This window comes from Candoia aspera, chromosome 1 (genome assembly GCF_035149785.1).
Source record: "Candoia aspera isolate rCanAsp1 chromosome 1, rCanAsp1.hap2, whole genome shotgun sequence".
Taxonomy (NCBI): Eukaryota; Metazoa; Chordata; class Lepidosauria; order Squamata; family Boidae; genus Candoia; species Candoia aspera.
This window is the reverse complement of record NC_086153.1, coordinates 142,678,250-142,693,488: the sequence shown is the minus strand read 5'-3', so window position 1 is coordinate 142,693,488 and position 15,239 is coordinate 142,678,250. Positions and strand designations below refer to the sequence as shown.

Genomic DNA, 15,239 nt, shown 5'->3' with positions numbered 1-15,239 from the left:
AACTTCTTGAGAATTATATATAAAATTACAATCTTTTAAAAAAAGAGAGAGTACACTTTTTTACAATAAATGTATTTTCTTTCTTTTTAGATGGTTATTACATAAATCGATTTGTAAACATTTGAACTACATTACCATGCTTCTCCTTCAAACATCTGTTTCTTTTCTTCAGTCACACTATAAATTGACTTGATTTGCAATGCAAGTTTTGGACTAAATAGCCTTTTGTTTCTTTTACACAGATTATGATTGAAGCCCTCATATTTATTCAGGAATAATGCCCACTGATATCAGTACAGTGGAAGTCTGTACTGGGACTTTAAATTGCTTTAAGTGTTCCAAATGTCAAAACTACCGAAAAATATAGCCCTTCCCACAAAGAGCTTTGAAGTACCTTACTGTTTTTATTATCTTACATAGTTGTTTCAAGCCTACTACTTAAAAATTGTCTGACCAATGACAGGCTGTAACCATATCAGAGTTACTGATCCTGCAACTGTGAAGTATAATGCAAGAATTCAACTACTGTAATACTTTTCCCCAGTGCTGTTTCTTTGTGTCTGAAATAGCTTCCTCTGCTGAAATTCTTTCAGTTCAGTAGCATGAACCAGGGCTGGGGGCATGGGGGTTGGGGAGGAAAACCTTTTATTTTCAATATATTTTGGGGGATACTATATTCATTACTGAATGATTTCCACATGTTTATAAAATTTTACCAAAAATATCTTTCATAGATTCTATAAATGGATGATCATTAAAGATGTGGGAAGTTTTATGCAAAAACCCAAAACAAACAAAGAACAGACACATCTCTATGCTTCTTTTTGTCCAATTGTGCAGCTTCATCCAAAGTATTTTTTTTTTGGCAAAAAAGCACCAGTTTATTCAGTGAAACATTGTTCCACTCTAATCGTGCTAAAAACGGACCTCTTAAAAGTGTAGGCTGCAGAAATCCAGGCGACCAGTAGGTGGCAGCAAAAAGATCGACTACCCTCAATTTGCTATCTCCTAGTGGCCGTCCAGATTAGTGCAGCCCAGATCTAGTAGCTCTACGGTATTACAAACACTGAATAGTCCATTCCAGAAGCACAAAACAAGGGGATGGATATCGATATCAGGGGGCCTTGAGAATCAAAATGCAATAGCAGCCCTTGAGTTCTTTGACGGCATTCTGATCCACCTTGACCCTGGATTGCGCGAGATTGTGCTCAAAGGGTGGGCGTCCCAGGATGGCGAGCCGAGCCTCGAATTGTTCTGGGCAGGGAATGTAAAGCGTTAAGAGAGGTATCTTCGCTGGCCTGGTGTGTCCGCTGCAGGCCGCCGTAGTGGGGCTGGCTGGGTACGATCATGGCTGCCGCCCGGGGAAAGAAGGAGGAAAGCAGCGGCTCTAAGATGAGAGAGGAGGAGGAGGAGGAGGAGGATGGAGAGGATAACATTCTCTACGACTTGCTGATCAACACCGAGTGGCCGCCGGAGACTGAGGTGCAGGTGGGTCTCTTCCCCGTCGCCGCACGTGTATTGCTTGCCTGGCGGAGGCGAAAACACCGGAGTACCCGCCACGTAGGAGGGGAGAGGTCGGGTCGTGAGAAATGACCGCGTGTCATTGACTTCTGAAGGGCTACCGCTTGTTTTATGCCCCAATCCTGAATGTGTGGCCCTGGGGGACTTTATCAAGAATGTCCACGTTGAAAAAGAGTTTGGATGTCGTGCTCTGATGGCAGACTAAGCCCCCTTCTGTCCTTAAAGATCATGTCAATCTAAAGTCCTTCGGACTTAAGGATGACGAACCATTATAGCATGGCAGACAAGTCAGTCCGTTAGTTATATTCTGTTATATTTATTTTATTTGTTTTATTTTTATCCCACCTTTTTTTTTTTTAATAAATAACTTAAGGCGGTGAACATACCTAGTACAACTTCTTCCTATTTTCCCCACAACAACAACGCTGTGAGGTGATTTGGGCTGAGAGAGAGTGATTTTTGGTTTTTTGATGCTTCTGACAGAGCCTGCCAAGTTTGCTTCCTGAAGGCATTGTCTGGGCATGGGTCTACAAGGGACATGTTGTTTCTTATTGAAAAGATAGTTAATAATTTATGTTTGTGGCATTATTAAAATGATCATTTGCTATGGGACTGCATCTGATTTCTCTCTGAATGAGAGGTTCTTTTTCTGTCTGTTCCTTCTATTGGTTCCTCTATTACATTGTTGTAGGGGCTGTTTGGGGATCATTGTTACAGGTCAATAGCTAGAAATTGTCTGTAGAGATTTCTTCAATCATCCCGTCTCCATGAAAGGTTGTGATGTTAATTGATGACTTTCTGGTTAGTGGCATTAGTAGAACCTTCCTGTCCTGGATCACCATAACCTTTTACAAGAGAAAGAAGGAAGTTAAACAAATGTGTTGAGCAATGGAGCTTAATCAGCCTCTTAATTTATATTTATTAATCATTTTAAAAAGTTCATTGTCTACGTGATTAAGGTAACCTACTGCATCTGCCCACTCACTCCTTGCTAACTGAAGCCATCAGTGTCCTTTTTATTTTCTTTTTTGTTATACTGAAGATTCCAGAGATAATTTATACCATTATGATTGTTTTTGTAATTTCCACTTAGTGGCTGTAATATTACATTTCTTATAGAGGAGTACAGTATTCCCAAGAAAGGTATGCTTAATGGGTAAAGGGAAGACCTATTGCATGCATGGATTAACATGCATCATTGAATCTGTTACTTGCTTTGTGTCTTATCTGGCTCTGGGGTGACGTTTATTTTATTTTATTTATTTATAAATTTATTCACCGCCCATCTCCCCCTTATGGGGAACTCTGGGCGGTTTACAATAAAATGCAGTTAAAACTTAAAACCATTTCAGTACAACAATACAATAAAATAAGAATATAAGTGGCAAGAGATTTTAATCAGTCCGTGAGTGTAGCAAGCCCCTCAAAATCACTTAGGGCACTAGCCATCCCCAGGTATAACTATTCCCCCTCCCATTCCAAGCCTGCTGACAAAACCAGGTCTTTAGTCTTTTTTGGAAATCCAGGAGTGAAGGGCCCTGTCGGACCTCTGGGGGAAGGATGTCCCAAAGGGCGGGAGCTACAGCAGAGAAGGCACGTTTCCGAGACCCCGTTAGATGAAATTCTTTTATAGATGGGGTCCATAACATGCCCTCCCTGCATGACCGGGTGGGGCTGGTCGATGTAATAGGGATGAGACGGTCCCTCAGATATCCTGGCCCCATGCCATGTAGGCTTTAAAGGTAATAACCAACACCTTGAATTGGACCTGGAAGCAAACTGGGACCCAGTGCAGCTCACGCAACAAAGGTGTTACGTGTACAAATCTTGGAACACCCAAGATTGTCCATACGGCTGCATTCTGAATTGGCTGAAGCTTCCAGCTACTCTTCAAGGGTAGCTCCATGTAGAGCACATTACAGTAGTCTATCTGGGAGATGACCAGGGCATGAGTGACTGTTCGAAGGGCCTCTTGGTCCAGGAAGGGGCGTAACTGGCGCACAACATGGAGTTGAGCATAGGTCCTCCTGGCCACAACTGCCACCTGCTCTTTGAGCAGGAGTCGCGAGTCCAAGAGGACCCCCAAGTTACGCATCGGGTCTGTCTGGGGCAATGCAACCCCATCCAGCACTAAAGATGACAAATTCCTGGCATGTGAGGTGCCATTAATCCACAGCCACTCCGTCTTACCAGGGTTCAGTTGAATCCTGTTGTTCCCCATCCAGGCCCCCACAGCCCCCAGGCACTCGGAAAGGGTGGTCACAGCATCACTTCACCAGGGATGGAGATATACAATTGAGTATCATCAGCATACTGATGATACCTCATCTCATGGTGACAGATAATCTCGCCCAGTGGTTTCATGTAGATGTTAAAAAGGAGAGGGGAGAGTACTGATCCCTGCAGCACCCCACAGAAAAGGGGCCGTGTGGCCGACCTCTCCTCCCCTATCAACACTGATTGGGACCGGCCCTGGAGGAAGGAGGTGAACCAGCGCAGAACTACGCCACCCACCCCCAGCTCCCTGAGCCGACCCAAAAGGATACCATGGTCGATGGCATCGAAAGCCACTGAGAGGTCAAGAAGAGCCAGGATGGATGCACTCCCTCCATCCCGCTCCCACCAGAGATCATCCATAAGTGCGACCAATGCCGTTTCTGTCCCATAAACGGGCCTGAAGCCTGACTGAAAGGGATCTAGATAATCCGTTTCATCCAGGATTCTCTGGAGCTGCAGCACCACCACTTTCTCAACCACTTTTCCCAAAAAGGGGAGGTGGGAGACTGGGCGAAAGTTGTCCAATACGCTAGGGTCCAGCAGTGGTTTCTTGAGGAGGGGGCACACCAGTGCCTCTTTGAAGGCTGCCGGGAATGCCCCCTCTCTCAAGGAAGTATTTACCACCACTTGGACCCAACCACATGTCCCCTCCCAAGCTGCCTTCACCAGCCAGGGGGGGCATGGGTCTAGTTGACAAGTGGTAGCATTTACAGTCCGGAGGATCCTGTCCACTTTCTCAGGCTCAACAGGCTCAAACCGTTCCCAGATAACAGTTCTTCCTGAACAGCTTACTTTCACAATTTTCTGAAAGAGCTTAGACCTGAACTTGGAGTAGAGTTTCAAAGAGTGCTTAGCCCAACAGTTAATTCACAAACTGCATCATCTTAAATGTCTTGCAAATAAAGGACTTGCTGAAAACTCTCTTCTTGTTCTTACAGCCAAGAGGCAATCGGAAGCATTATGCATCATTTATCATCACGAGAGTGATTATGGGTAAATATCTGTAGCTTGATTGTTCAGTATGTCCAATGTGGCTAAAATTAATGTAGTGTGAATTAATTAATTAATTAAAATAATGTATATGGCCGACCATCTCACAGCTGTGGGCAGCGTACAAACATTTAAAAACAACATCTATAAACTGTTCACTAAAGTTATAGATATGGCTTGTTATTTTATACTGTCTTATACTATATCCAAGGGACGCGGTGGCGCTGCGGGTTAAACCGCTGAGCTGTCGATCGGAAGGTCGGCGGTTCGAAACCGCACGGCGGGGTGAGCTCCCGTTGCTCGTCCCAGCTTCTGCTCACCTAGCAGTTCGAAAACATGCAAATGTGAGTAGATTAATTGGTACCGCTTCGGCGGGAAGGTAACGGCGTTCCGTGTCGTCATGCCGGCCACGTGACCACGGAAGTGTCTATGGACAAACGCCGGCTCTTCGGCTTTGAAACAGAGATGAGCACCGCCCCCTAGAGTCGGACACGACTGGACTTTACGTCAAGGGAAACCTTTACCTTTACCTTTTATACTATATCCAGGGCCTAGTGTAATATTAATTGCAAAGCATTTACAGGTCAACCTCACTTAACGACTGCCCTGTTTAGTGACCATTCAGAGTTACAGTGGTGCTGAAAAAGTAACTTTGTGACCAGTCCTCACATTTATGACCATCACAGCATCCCTGTGGTCATGTGATCAACATTTGAGTGCATCACAACCAGTGATCATTTACGACCGTTGCAGGGTCCTGCTGTCACGTGATCACCATTTGCATGCTTCACAATTGGCTTCCCACAAGCAGAGTCAGTGGAGAAGCCAGCAGTAAAGTAGCAAGTTGTGATCATGTGATGCCTTGCTTAACAACTGCGAGGAGGGGGTAAATCATAGGTCTTATTGACAAAACAGCTACAGAACATAGCCTCTTCTATTGGTCTTGCTTTCTTTCAAAGATAATTATATTCTTCTCTTCTAGGCCCTGCCTTATTTCTGCGCCACTTTTGGTGCAGGTAAGCTATTGTGAAACACAATCAACTAAAGTTCTGTCTTAAGCTACTCTGAGAGAGTGTTTGGCACTTTAGAACTGTTGTTTTATCTCTTAGTGTGTATAATAGCATTTGGAAGGTATAATGACCTTTGGTTCTGAAATAGTAATTTTTGAAGATAAATTTTGTTGAATAAAAAAGGCACTTGGATTTTTGTGCATCATTTCAGGATACTGAATTTGTGTGTGTGTGTGTGTGTATTAAAAAATAATTCTTGAGAGCATGATTCTGATCAATGCATTTTTACACATCATTGTTTATTGTATTAATACTATAGTGAATTATATCCTGCTTGAAAGGATATAAATCTTTCCAATAATCCAATAGTCTAAACAGATATAATATTAGATGGAAGCAAAACAGGTGGATAAAATAATAAGAAAACAAATAGCAAAGTGGTAGTACAGCCACTTTTAATATTTCAGGTATTGTGTTCATTCTGTATTTAGCAGAGCTATGTAAGACAAGTGCAGGAGCTTATTTGGGGAGGAATTTGTAAACATTCCTACCACTCACAGTTCATCTGCCCTATTCTAGCAATTGTCCTGTGATTAAAATTCATAAGCATCACCTGTTTTGCTCCAACGTAAGCATATTTGTACTTCCAGTAGTGCGAAATCATCTCTCCCTGTTGGATTTGTCCGCCTAGTCAGTAAACAGATGAATTGGCACCTACAGCTTGCGAGGTAGGTGGCCTTCCTCTTCCTTTGAAAGTGGGGCTTTATAGTAATTGGCTTTGGACTTCTTGCTGTTCAAACTAAATGCTTTTAATATATAATCTTCAACAATGTAATTTTGTTTTGTAAGCAAAGTCAGTGCAGAAAATATCATCCAGAATTCGATATGTCACTTTTGAAACAAGATATGAAATTCCTCTTAGAATGAAATTTTCATTCAAGCCTTTCCTTTTGTAGCAATGGAAAACTGTTAGCAGTTGTTCAAGACCAAACTATTGAAATAAGGTAAGTGAAGAACCGCACAATTGTACACCTATATAGATCCAAAGGAATTTAGTGGGGCTTACTCCCACACAAATATATTTATAGGATCACAGCCAAGGTATAGAAGAGAATGTGCCTCTTTTATCTCTTTCTAGCTTTCTTTTCTGTTTGCCATGCATTTAAGTTTTAGTACTCATATTGCTTTTAGAATTAAGATAACTTCTGATTTATCTTAATACACTGTTAAGATAATACACCAGCCAGGGACTTTAATTTCCTTTTATTTAAAAAAATCTTTTATCTGAATAACTTTTATTACGTTAGACTGAATTAAAGGGTTAATATTTCTTATTTGTACACAAAATGGGCTATAATTTATGAACATGATTACATCATCCTGTAGCAACTGGTGTAAGGATTGCCTATTCTAAAACACCATCAGACTCATGAGCAGGATCACAAAGATATCTGATTTATTAAAGAATAGTATGCAGGATCACAAAGAAAGCTGAGAATGGAAAAAGTGCGCCAAATGCAAACTAAAAATCCTCGGTACAAATGAGATCCCTCCCCCCGTAGAATCTTCCCAGGCTCACAATCCCGGGTGCTCCTAACGGCTTCTGATGGTCCGCAGGAAAAGTCCTTGAGCAGAGCACATAACCCAAAGACATTCCATTGAAATGAACATAGATACAGAGCTTGGCACAAGGTTTCACAGCAGCTCCCTGCCAAACAGAAACGCACGTCAGTGCCATGGCATGTGAAACGTTACTATGTACAGTGCACATTGAAACAGTGAACGTGACAACTGGCAAAAGAAGCAGTGATCTGCATTATTTATCTGTAAGGCAGTTGATCAGAAAATCATAATACAAACCCTGTCTTGTTGCTAAGGGCAGATGCAGCTGGAGTAATTTTATAGATATCAAATGGGAAAATTTAGACAAGACATTCTTTAAGCAACTGAATCCAGAGCTTTCTTTGCTGCTCACTCAGTATTTCAGCTTTTCTCTTGCGCACCTTCACACACCCCCATGCACCTGACCTGCGCTGCACCTCTCACACATCCCCTCCCCGATTCTCCCTGACCCACACAGCGCCTCTCGCACACCCCCTCGCACACCCTCTCCAAGCCTCCCTGACCTGCGCAGTGACTCTCGTGCACCCCCCTCTCACCTTCACTTACTTGCTTTCGGGCCTGGTACTTGCAACTTCCTGCTGGCTTCCCCACTGACTTTGGTTGTAGGAAGCTGGCAGGAAGTTGCGTCACCCAATGACCACGGGATTCAGTTAACGACAGCAACCAGGACTGCAGGATTGCCGTTGCTAAGCGATGCAGTCACTCTTTATGACCGCATCACTTCCTGATGTAAATTCCAGTCCCAATTGCCGTTGTAAGTTGAGGATTATCTGTCTGAGAGAATGGGGGGAGTTGGGAGCATTTTTTAGCATTCTTTTTTCTTTATTAAACTGAGCATCAAGTAACATGTGAGGAGATGTGAATTATGGCAAGTGTGCCCATATTTTAAATTTAAGGTGAAATAATTACATTAATTTAAAATGATACTTAATTTTCACTTCCACTCACTTTGAAATCCTTTTATATAGACCAGCCTCCTTTTACTGTGGAGTTCTTAAAGCGACATTCAAAGACTGGTGCAGTATCAGCCCCTGAAAAGTAGTGTAGACAATGATCAAGACCTTTGCAAAGCATGAAAACATGCTTTTCATATATTTCTATATGTCAAATTCAAACATTGCAGGTCTGCAAAGGATGAGTTTGGGTCTGTCATTGGGAAATGTCAAGGTAAGTAACTTTTCACTTTCAAGTAAATTACAACTTAGCCAAAAAAACAACAAAAAACCACCCAAACCCTATCACAAATGCAGTTCTAACAGAAAGTTGCAGTTTAGTTTCTAGCCACTGCATCTTAGTTTTTTATGTTTCTCCTTTTCTACAAAGAGGTGGTTAATATTTTGGCCCCACTGAGCTTGCCCAAGCTTGATTCTCCCTTCCCTTTTGTACTGGTCCCCTTACTTCTACAAAGCTTGTGCTTCCTTGAAGTTTACTTGTAACTACTCTTTCGTGTTTGGCTAATGCTACATTGGCTTGGTGAAGATGATCATTTGGAGAAGGAGTTAATCATTAGTCAGAACGAAGTGGTTCCTCCTCGGAAGGGTAGGGGACGTCTGTAGTTAAGGGTATATATATTTGTATCAGCTCATTTTATGGCTGAGTTATTATTCTTCAAACATATGTTTATAAATGAAAATACCTTCTGATGAGAAAATCTTCCCAGTTGTCTTGCAGGTGAAAAACAGCTGCTTCTCAAATTCCATCAGTGGTTGTATGGATTTAGTAATGTGGATTTGGCAAACTCATAAGCTCCCAAATGTTCTTTGTGCTTGTCTTTGCATGTTCAGCCAGTTGCAGTACCTCTGTCCAAAGCAAAGGAACTGAATGTCTGAAAATATAACAAGTATGGGAGCTTTGAGGTGTCCAGAACTTACATTCTAATTTATGTTATTTTAGCTCTGCATAGGACTGTGGCATTCTTTGCAATCAAAGCTGCCTGTGGAGGAAGGGGTTTAAGGTCCTTATAAGTTATATATAAGTTTCTGCACCTGTAATTAGTATGATGTGAAAGGTGTGTCTAGAACAGGATGTCAGCAATAAGACGATTCCTAGAAACAAGCCAACTTTGTCCTAGTTAGTCTCCTGAAAACAAGGTTCATATGAATTAGGCCTGGGCATATCCTTTGATGAGAGAAGTGTTGTCTGGATCCACAACATAAATAAGCCATAGCAACTCAGAAGCTCAGTGTGGCTGTTTCATGGCCCTCCCAAGGTCTTCCTGGCGGGATATCTGGGCAACAACCATGCCAAGCCTTTGAATGGTTGCTTCATGCCTTTGCCCTATGGGATCAGATTAATGGCTTGTTTGTTGAGGAACCTACAAGTGCAGGATCTTATCCCTGATTTTGAGGCATACAGACCCAAAGAAAGAGAAGAGAAGCAGATTGTGTGAGCCATGAAATAAGGGAGGCCAAAACCAACAGGTGGAGCATGTGATTGCTCTGTCCTAAAGAAAGTAAAGGAATTAGTCAATCACATCCTTTAAAGACTTTCCCTTTAAAACATTTGTGGATGTAAAATAGGCAGACACAACAATGTCATATGTTTTATCTCTTTTTGAAAAAAACGAAGTTTTGAGAGTGATTGTGGAGACACCATTGTGTACGTGCAGCCATAGTTTTTTCCTTCTTTCAAGTGCTTTCATTATAATCCAAACCTTCCAGTCTCTGATTGTGATTCACGGGCCCGCTTCCACTCCATGGTTCAGAGATGACCAAATCAACATTTATGCCTTCCCTCCAGACAGAGCAGCAATAAAACAAAGCAGTTATTTTTAGAATGGCTTTGCCACAGAGAACATTGGAATATATATCTGTAATGCAACTGTTCGAAAGATGGAGTTTGGAAAAAGTGATTTTGCTCACCATTTGTAATTTGGAGTTTATCAACATACCTTCTTCTCCACATAGTCCCAAAAGATCCTAATCCACAATGGAGATGTGTCGCATGGAGTCACGATTGCACTTTGCTTGCCTATGGTGAAAGCACAGGAACTGTTCGCGTATTTGATTTGGTCGGCAGTGAACTCTTGCTCATCCAACCGGTATTTTCTTTTCCTTTGCAAGATTTACAAGTCCAACGAGCATGCAGTGGAACCTTCTTAGCCATTACAGTTTTAATGACTTAGGTTGAGAACTTGCATTGTACATGCTTTATTGGTCATTCTGTTGGATAGCTATTTTGCATGTATATTGGTAAACTTGCATTCTTTGTTGGCAGATATTTTAACAAGATATATTTAATTTTATTTGTCCCAACAAGGTTGCTGGTGTTGGCCTGGAACTGCTGCTCTTGTAGACCTCTAAAATAATAATTCCAAACAGAATATTATTTAGCACCAATATTTTGTTATTCATATTACTTTGCTAAGGTATTATTAAGTGTTGTTATTATTACATGTTGAAATTTCTTCCTAATCGGTAATACTGAGGAGTGAATATTCGCTATAAAATGTTAGGCTTACTTTTAATAATATACTGTTGAGAGATTTAATTTCTGGTTTTTAAAAAGCTTGGTTTCAAGTAGAAACTGTGTCCTAGTGCTTGAAGCCTTTTTAACTTGTTTGCTGATTATTATTTTTTTTAATTTTTATTCTGGAATAGGATACTAGCTTCCCGGGGGACTTGACCTATGCCATTGCAGGATTGATCTTCCTGGAATACAAAGCCAGCGCTCAGTGGTCAGCTGAATTGTTAGTCATCAATTATCGTGGTGAGCTGAAAAGCTACCTGGTGAGGTAAATATGATTTAATGTGTCTACCAATAATTTATTGAGAATTCTATTTCATAAATAGATTGTGTCTTTTTTTGATCTAGTGTTGGAACAAATCAGAGCTACCAAGAGAGCCATACTTTCAGCTTTAGCAAGCACTACATTAATGGAATAACTGCAGTAGTTTATCATCCTGCACATCGGTAAGATTGGGTAGTTTAATTCTTTTAATGAAATAGTCACGTGCTTGATATCACTTAGTTGTCATCCCTCCCGCCTCCTGAAATGTTTGATTGCAGCAAGGTAATTAATGAAATTTAGCAATCCCTGGCACTTGTAAACATTAGTAATAATGTTTCATTTAGTTTTGGAAGGCTGATAGATGGTCTTTGTAGCCATGTTAGTCGTAAGCATTCTGGAATCTTCTGGAACTATTGCACCAGTGCAAGAGGATTTAGATAAAAGTTATTGTATGTCAGGAGTGCACAATTGTCAGCCTTGCAAGGTAGTCCAGACAAGAAGCACACCCAGAAGTACTAGCTCTAACTCTATTGTAAGGTTACATTAATAGAATCTTGAAGTCTGAAAGTACATCTTTTCCACCTGGCCTTTATAATAAAAGAAAACAGGGAGAGTCCCTTCTGAGACATTTTCCATGCCCCCGTTCCTTCTGCAGGCTCAGCTGCCACTTGTCTGGCCATTGCCCAGTCTGCGGCTCTTCCTCCTGTCTCCCAAGGTCATTCTCACATACCTTTACAACAATTTCCATTGGGTCAAGGGCTATGGCAAATTTTGTACAGCATGTGAGGGCCATGCTTTAAAAGTGGGCGTGATCAGAGACAAAACAGCAAAATGTTATAAAGGCTACATAAATTTGATATTCTTTATTTATTTATTTAAGCATGCTGTGGACAGATAGTGGGGAAACCTCCTATTAATAAAATAAAAACTTTTGATCCAATTTTAAATGATCTTTCAATAAATATATGGATCCATTTCATGTTGCATATCCCTTATAGGTCTCTGATTAATAGTTTGCTGAATCTAATAATTGAAAGTATAGTAGAATCATATGGAAGCAAGCTTCCATACTAAGTTTTGTTATAGATTATAATCTATGTTTAGTCCAGACAAATTTTTCTTCTCTAGAAATATTAACATGTTTTTTTTCTAGTAATATTTTAACTCTTTCCCTTTAATCTATTAGGCTAAGATAGTGACTATAAAAGATATTCTAATAAATTGTTCTGTGATTTATATTATTTAAAACTGGGGTGCAAATTGTGTTTCTTATTCCTTGTTTCTCTTCTTGTTGTGAATACTTTGAACTTTGCTGAAAATATTTCATTATCATTCTTTATCATTTTCCCTAGAACTTACTGTCTTGAGTTGGCATTGTTCTTCAAAATGTTACACATTTTTCAAAGCATATTTACAAGATTTAAAAGTTACCACCTGTTTTGTATTGCTGATTAAATTATTGTTCTTCCATCTCTGACATATTCTCAACCAAGGAGAATATATTTGATATTCTCTTTGTATGATAAGGAAAGCCAGTTTGATCTAGTGGTTAAGGCAACAGGCTAGAAACCAGGAGACTGAGAGTTCTTAGGCATGAAAGCCACTGGGTGACCTTGGGCCAGTCATTCCCTCTCAGCCCAACTCACCTCACAGGGTTGCTGTTGTGGGGAAAAGAGGAGGAAGGAGTATTAGGTATGTTCGCCGCCTTGAGTTATTTATAAAAAAATAATAGAGGCAGGATAGAAAATAAATAAATAAAGTGCCTTACTGTAATATTTTTTTTACATCCCAGTAACCAATCTACAGTTTTTCTTAAATTCACATTTTGATTTATTTATTTAAAATAAACAGAGCTTGTTTTCTGAAGACCTTTTATTACTAATGTCAAGAGTCTCTCTCCCCTCAACATTTTAGTTCAGTGCTTCTTACTATAATGATATTCTCCAACATTCAGTAAAAATTATCCAGTAAAATCTTACCCCCTTAACTTTATTCATGGACTGGATTTTATTTTAATATGTCATTGTCCAGTAACGTTTAGAGGTATGCAAAATATTCAGGAACAGTGCTTCGTGAAGCGCAAGGGTAGCACTCCTCTTTGATGTCTTAAAGCAGCTACTGGTAGACCTTGTGTAACATCTGCCCTGTTTAGTGACTATTTGAAGTTATGACAGTGCTGAAAAAGTAACTTTACATCTGGTCCTCGCATTTCCAATCGTTGCAGAGTCCCTGCGGTCATGTGATCACTATTTGCATGCTTCATAATCGGCTTCTGACAAGCAGAGTCAATGGAGAAGCCAGCACAAAAATCACAAGTTGCAGTCATGTGATGTCTCACTTAACAACCTGTGGTGACTTGTTTAACACTCGAGTGGGAAGTGACATTGTAAGTCTCTCATGGTCACATGATGTTTTGCTTAGTGATCATGTTGCTTAGTGATGGAGTTTCTGGTCCCAGTTGTGGTTGCTAAGCGAGGAGTACCTATATGCCCTCTGGAGTGGTTTCTTTGAAGGCTATCTCTGGCTGTCTGAATGTGTGTCCCCTTGAGTAGCTGACATTCCCCCAGCAGTACCCATGCAGACAACTGTGTAGTCAAACTGAGTCTGTTGGAGGATAGGGCTTCTTATTGCTTAAGGAGAACTGCTTCTCTTGCACTAGCATGCTTTGCAAGACATCCTTTGGAATGCTATGCACAGCCCCCCCCAGTTCTATTACTTTTATTATCCTCCTCTTATATATTGATTTTGCCTTTTATATATTTTTGGTCAATTCAAGGCAGCGATCATACCTAACCCTCCTGCCTCCTATTTCCCCACAACAACCCTGTGAGTTGGGTTGGGTTGAGAGAGAGCGACTAGCCCAAAGTCACCCAGTGGCTTTCATGCCTAAGGAAGGCTTAGAATTCACCATCCCCTGGTTTCTAGGCCAACATCTTCACCACTACACCAAACTGGCTCTCTTCAGCTACTTTATAACTTACTGTTCGTCTTTGTTGTATAAATGTTCCTGATTACTACTTCATTGTATGACTTATTTCATAGTTTCCCAGGGTATGATGCTTAATTGCCTTGCTCCTTCTCTCTTCTAAGGGAGAATTATTATATTTGTTGCACTGTACACGTTCTCCCTCTCCTCCCTGATTACTCTTAACTCATTCATGATGTAATTCAAATATTTCTGTTGTTGATCTCCTTCCCATGAGCATTCTTTCATTACTATTGCATGCATGTATGAGTTCAGGTCATTTCTGAGTTAGTGAGCAGTGACATTTTCTTTGATACCGTCTGTCTTAAATAGTTGCTTCAGTTTTGCATTTTGTCAGCTCAATAAAGAATTGTTTAAAATTTTAAACTTGTGCTGCGATGCCTTTTTTAGTTAATAAAATGTCTTGGGTCTAACTTGATAGAGTAGCTGGTTTTTTGTTTTTGTTTTTTGCTGTCATGTTTCAAGTAGTTTATAAATAAATGTTTAAATTATGAAGAATATAAGTATTCTGAACTTAAGTGCATCAAACTTAAGCCTCTCTGTAAGCATGTAGTAAAAACTCCACTTTCAAGCATCTTGATGAATGGGAAATCTATAGAATCCCCTTGGAAGGTTGCTGTGTATAAATTGGCAAAATAATTCATCCCTGAGATTAGAAAGCAAGGTAGCATCTCAGTATCACTTCTGAAGCCAGCCAGCCCCACTAGAATGGAAACTAATAGAAATTTCTATGTATTCTCCCATATAGTATTTTTGGAAGCAATTAGAACTTTTTTTTCCTTTTACATTTGTTACCACCAAATGTAAGATTTGCAGAGAAGAACAAACTCTGTGAAGGATCTACAAAGTCAATGAACAACACAGACCTCAGGCAGAATTGTGTAGGTGAGATGGTACCATAAAGCAGGCCATCAGTGTAGTTAAGCGTTAAGAAGATGGGACACTGCCACTTGTTCAGTAGTATTGCTTATAGCTCTAGCATCATAGAGATTGCAGTCCCTGAATACCTGTTACTGGTAGATGAATAGATGTTTTTTATGCTGCAGAATTCAATTTATTTATGTATATTTCATGTATGTTTTATGTATATATAGACCTGGCT

General features: G+C 40.4%; 1 protein-coding gene across 1 annotated transcript in view; it reads left to right on the top strand.

Moving 5' to 3' along the window:
• Positions 1–1,291: 1,291 nt before the first annotated feature.
• NBAS (NBAS subunit of NRZ tethering complex) overlaps positions 1,292–15,239 on the top strand; it is a 189,778-nt gene continuing 175,830 nt past the window's right edge. Inside the window, exons 1-9 of the mRNA XM_063314683.1 lie at positions 1,292–1,488; positions 4,737–4,791; positions 5,771–5,804; positions 6,449–6,526; positions 6,755–6,802; positions 8,545–8,588; positions 10,328–10,461; positions 11,021–11,154; positions 11,235–11,333. Coding sequence (XP_063170753.1) covers positions 1,348–1,488; positions 4,737–4,791; positions 5,771–5,804; positions 6,449–6,526; positions 6,755–6,802; positions 8,545–8,588; positions 10,328–10,461; positions 11,021–11,154; positions 11,235–11,333 — 767 coding nt within the window. The 5' untranslated portion in view covers positions 1,292–1,347. The remainder of the gene's footprint in view (positions 1,489–4,736; positions 4,792–5,770; positions 5,805–6,448; positions 6,527–6,754; positions 6,803–8,544; positions 8,589–10,327; positions 10,462–11,020; positions 11,155–11,234; positions 11,334–15,239) is intronic.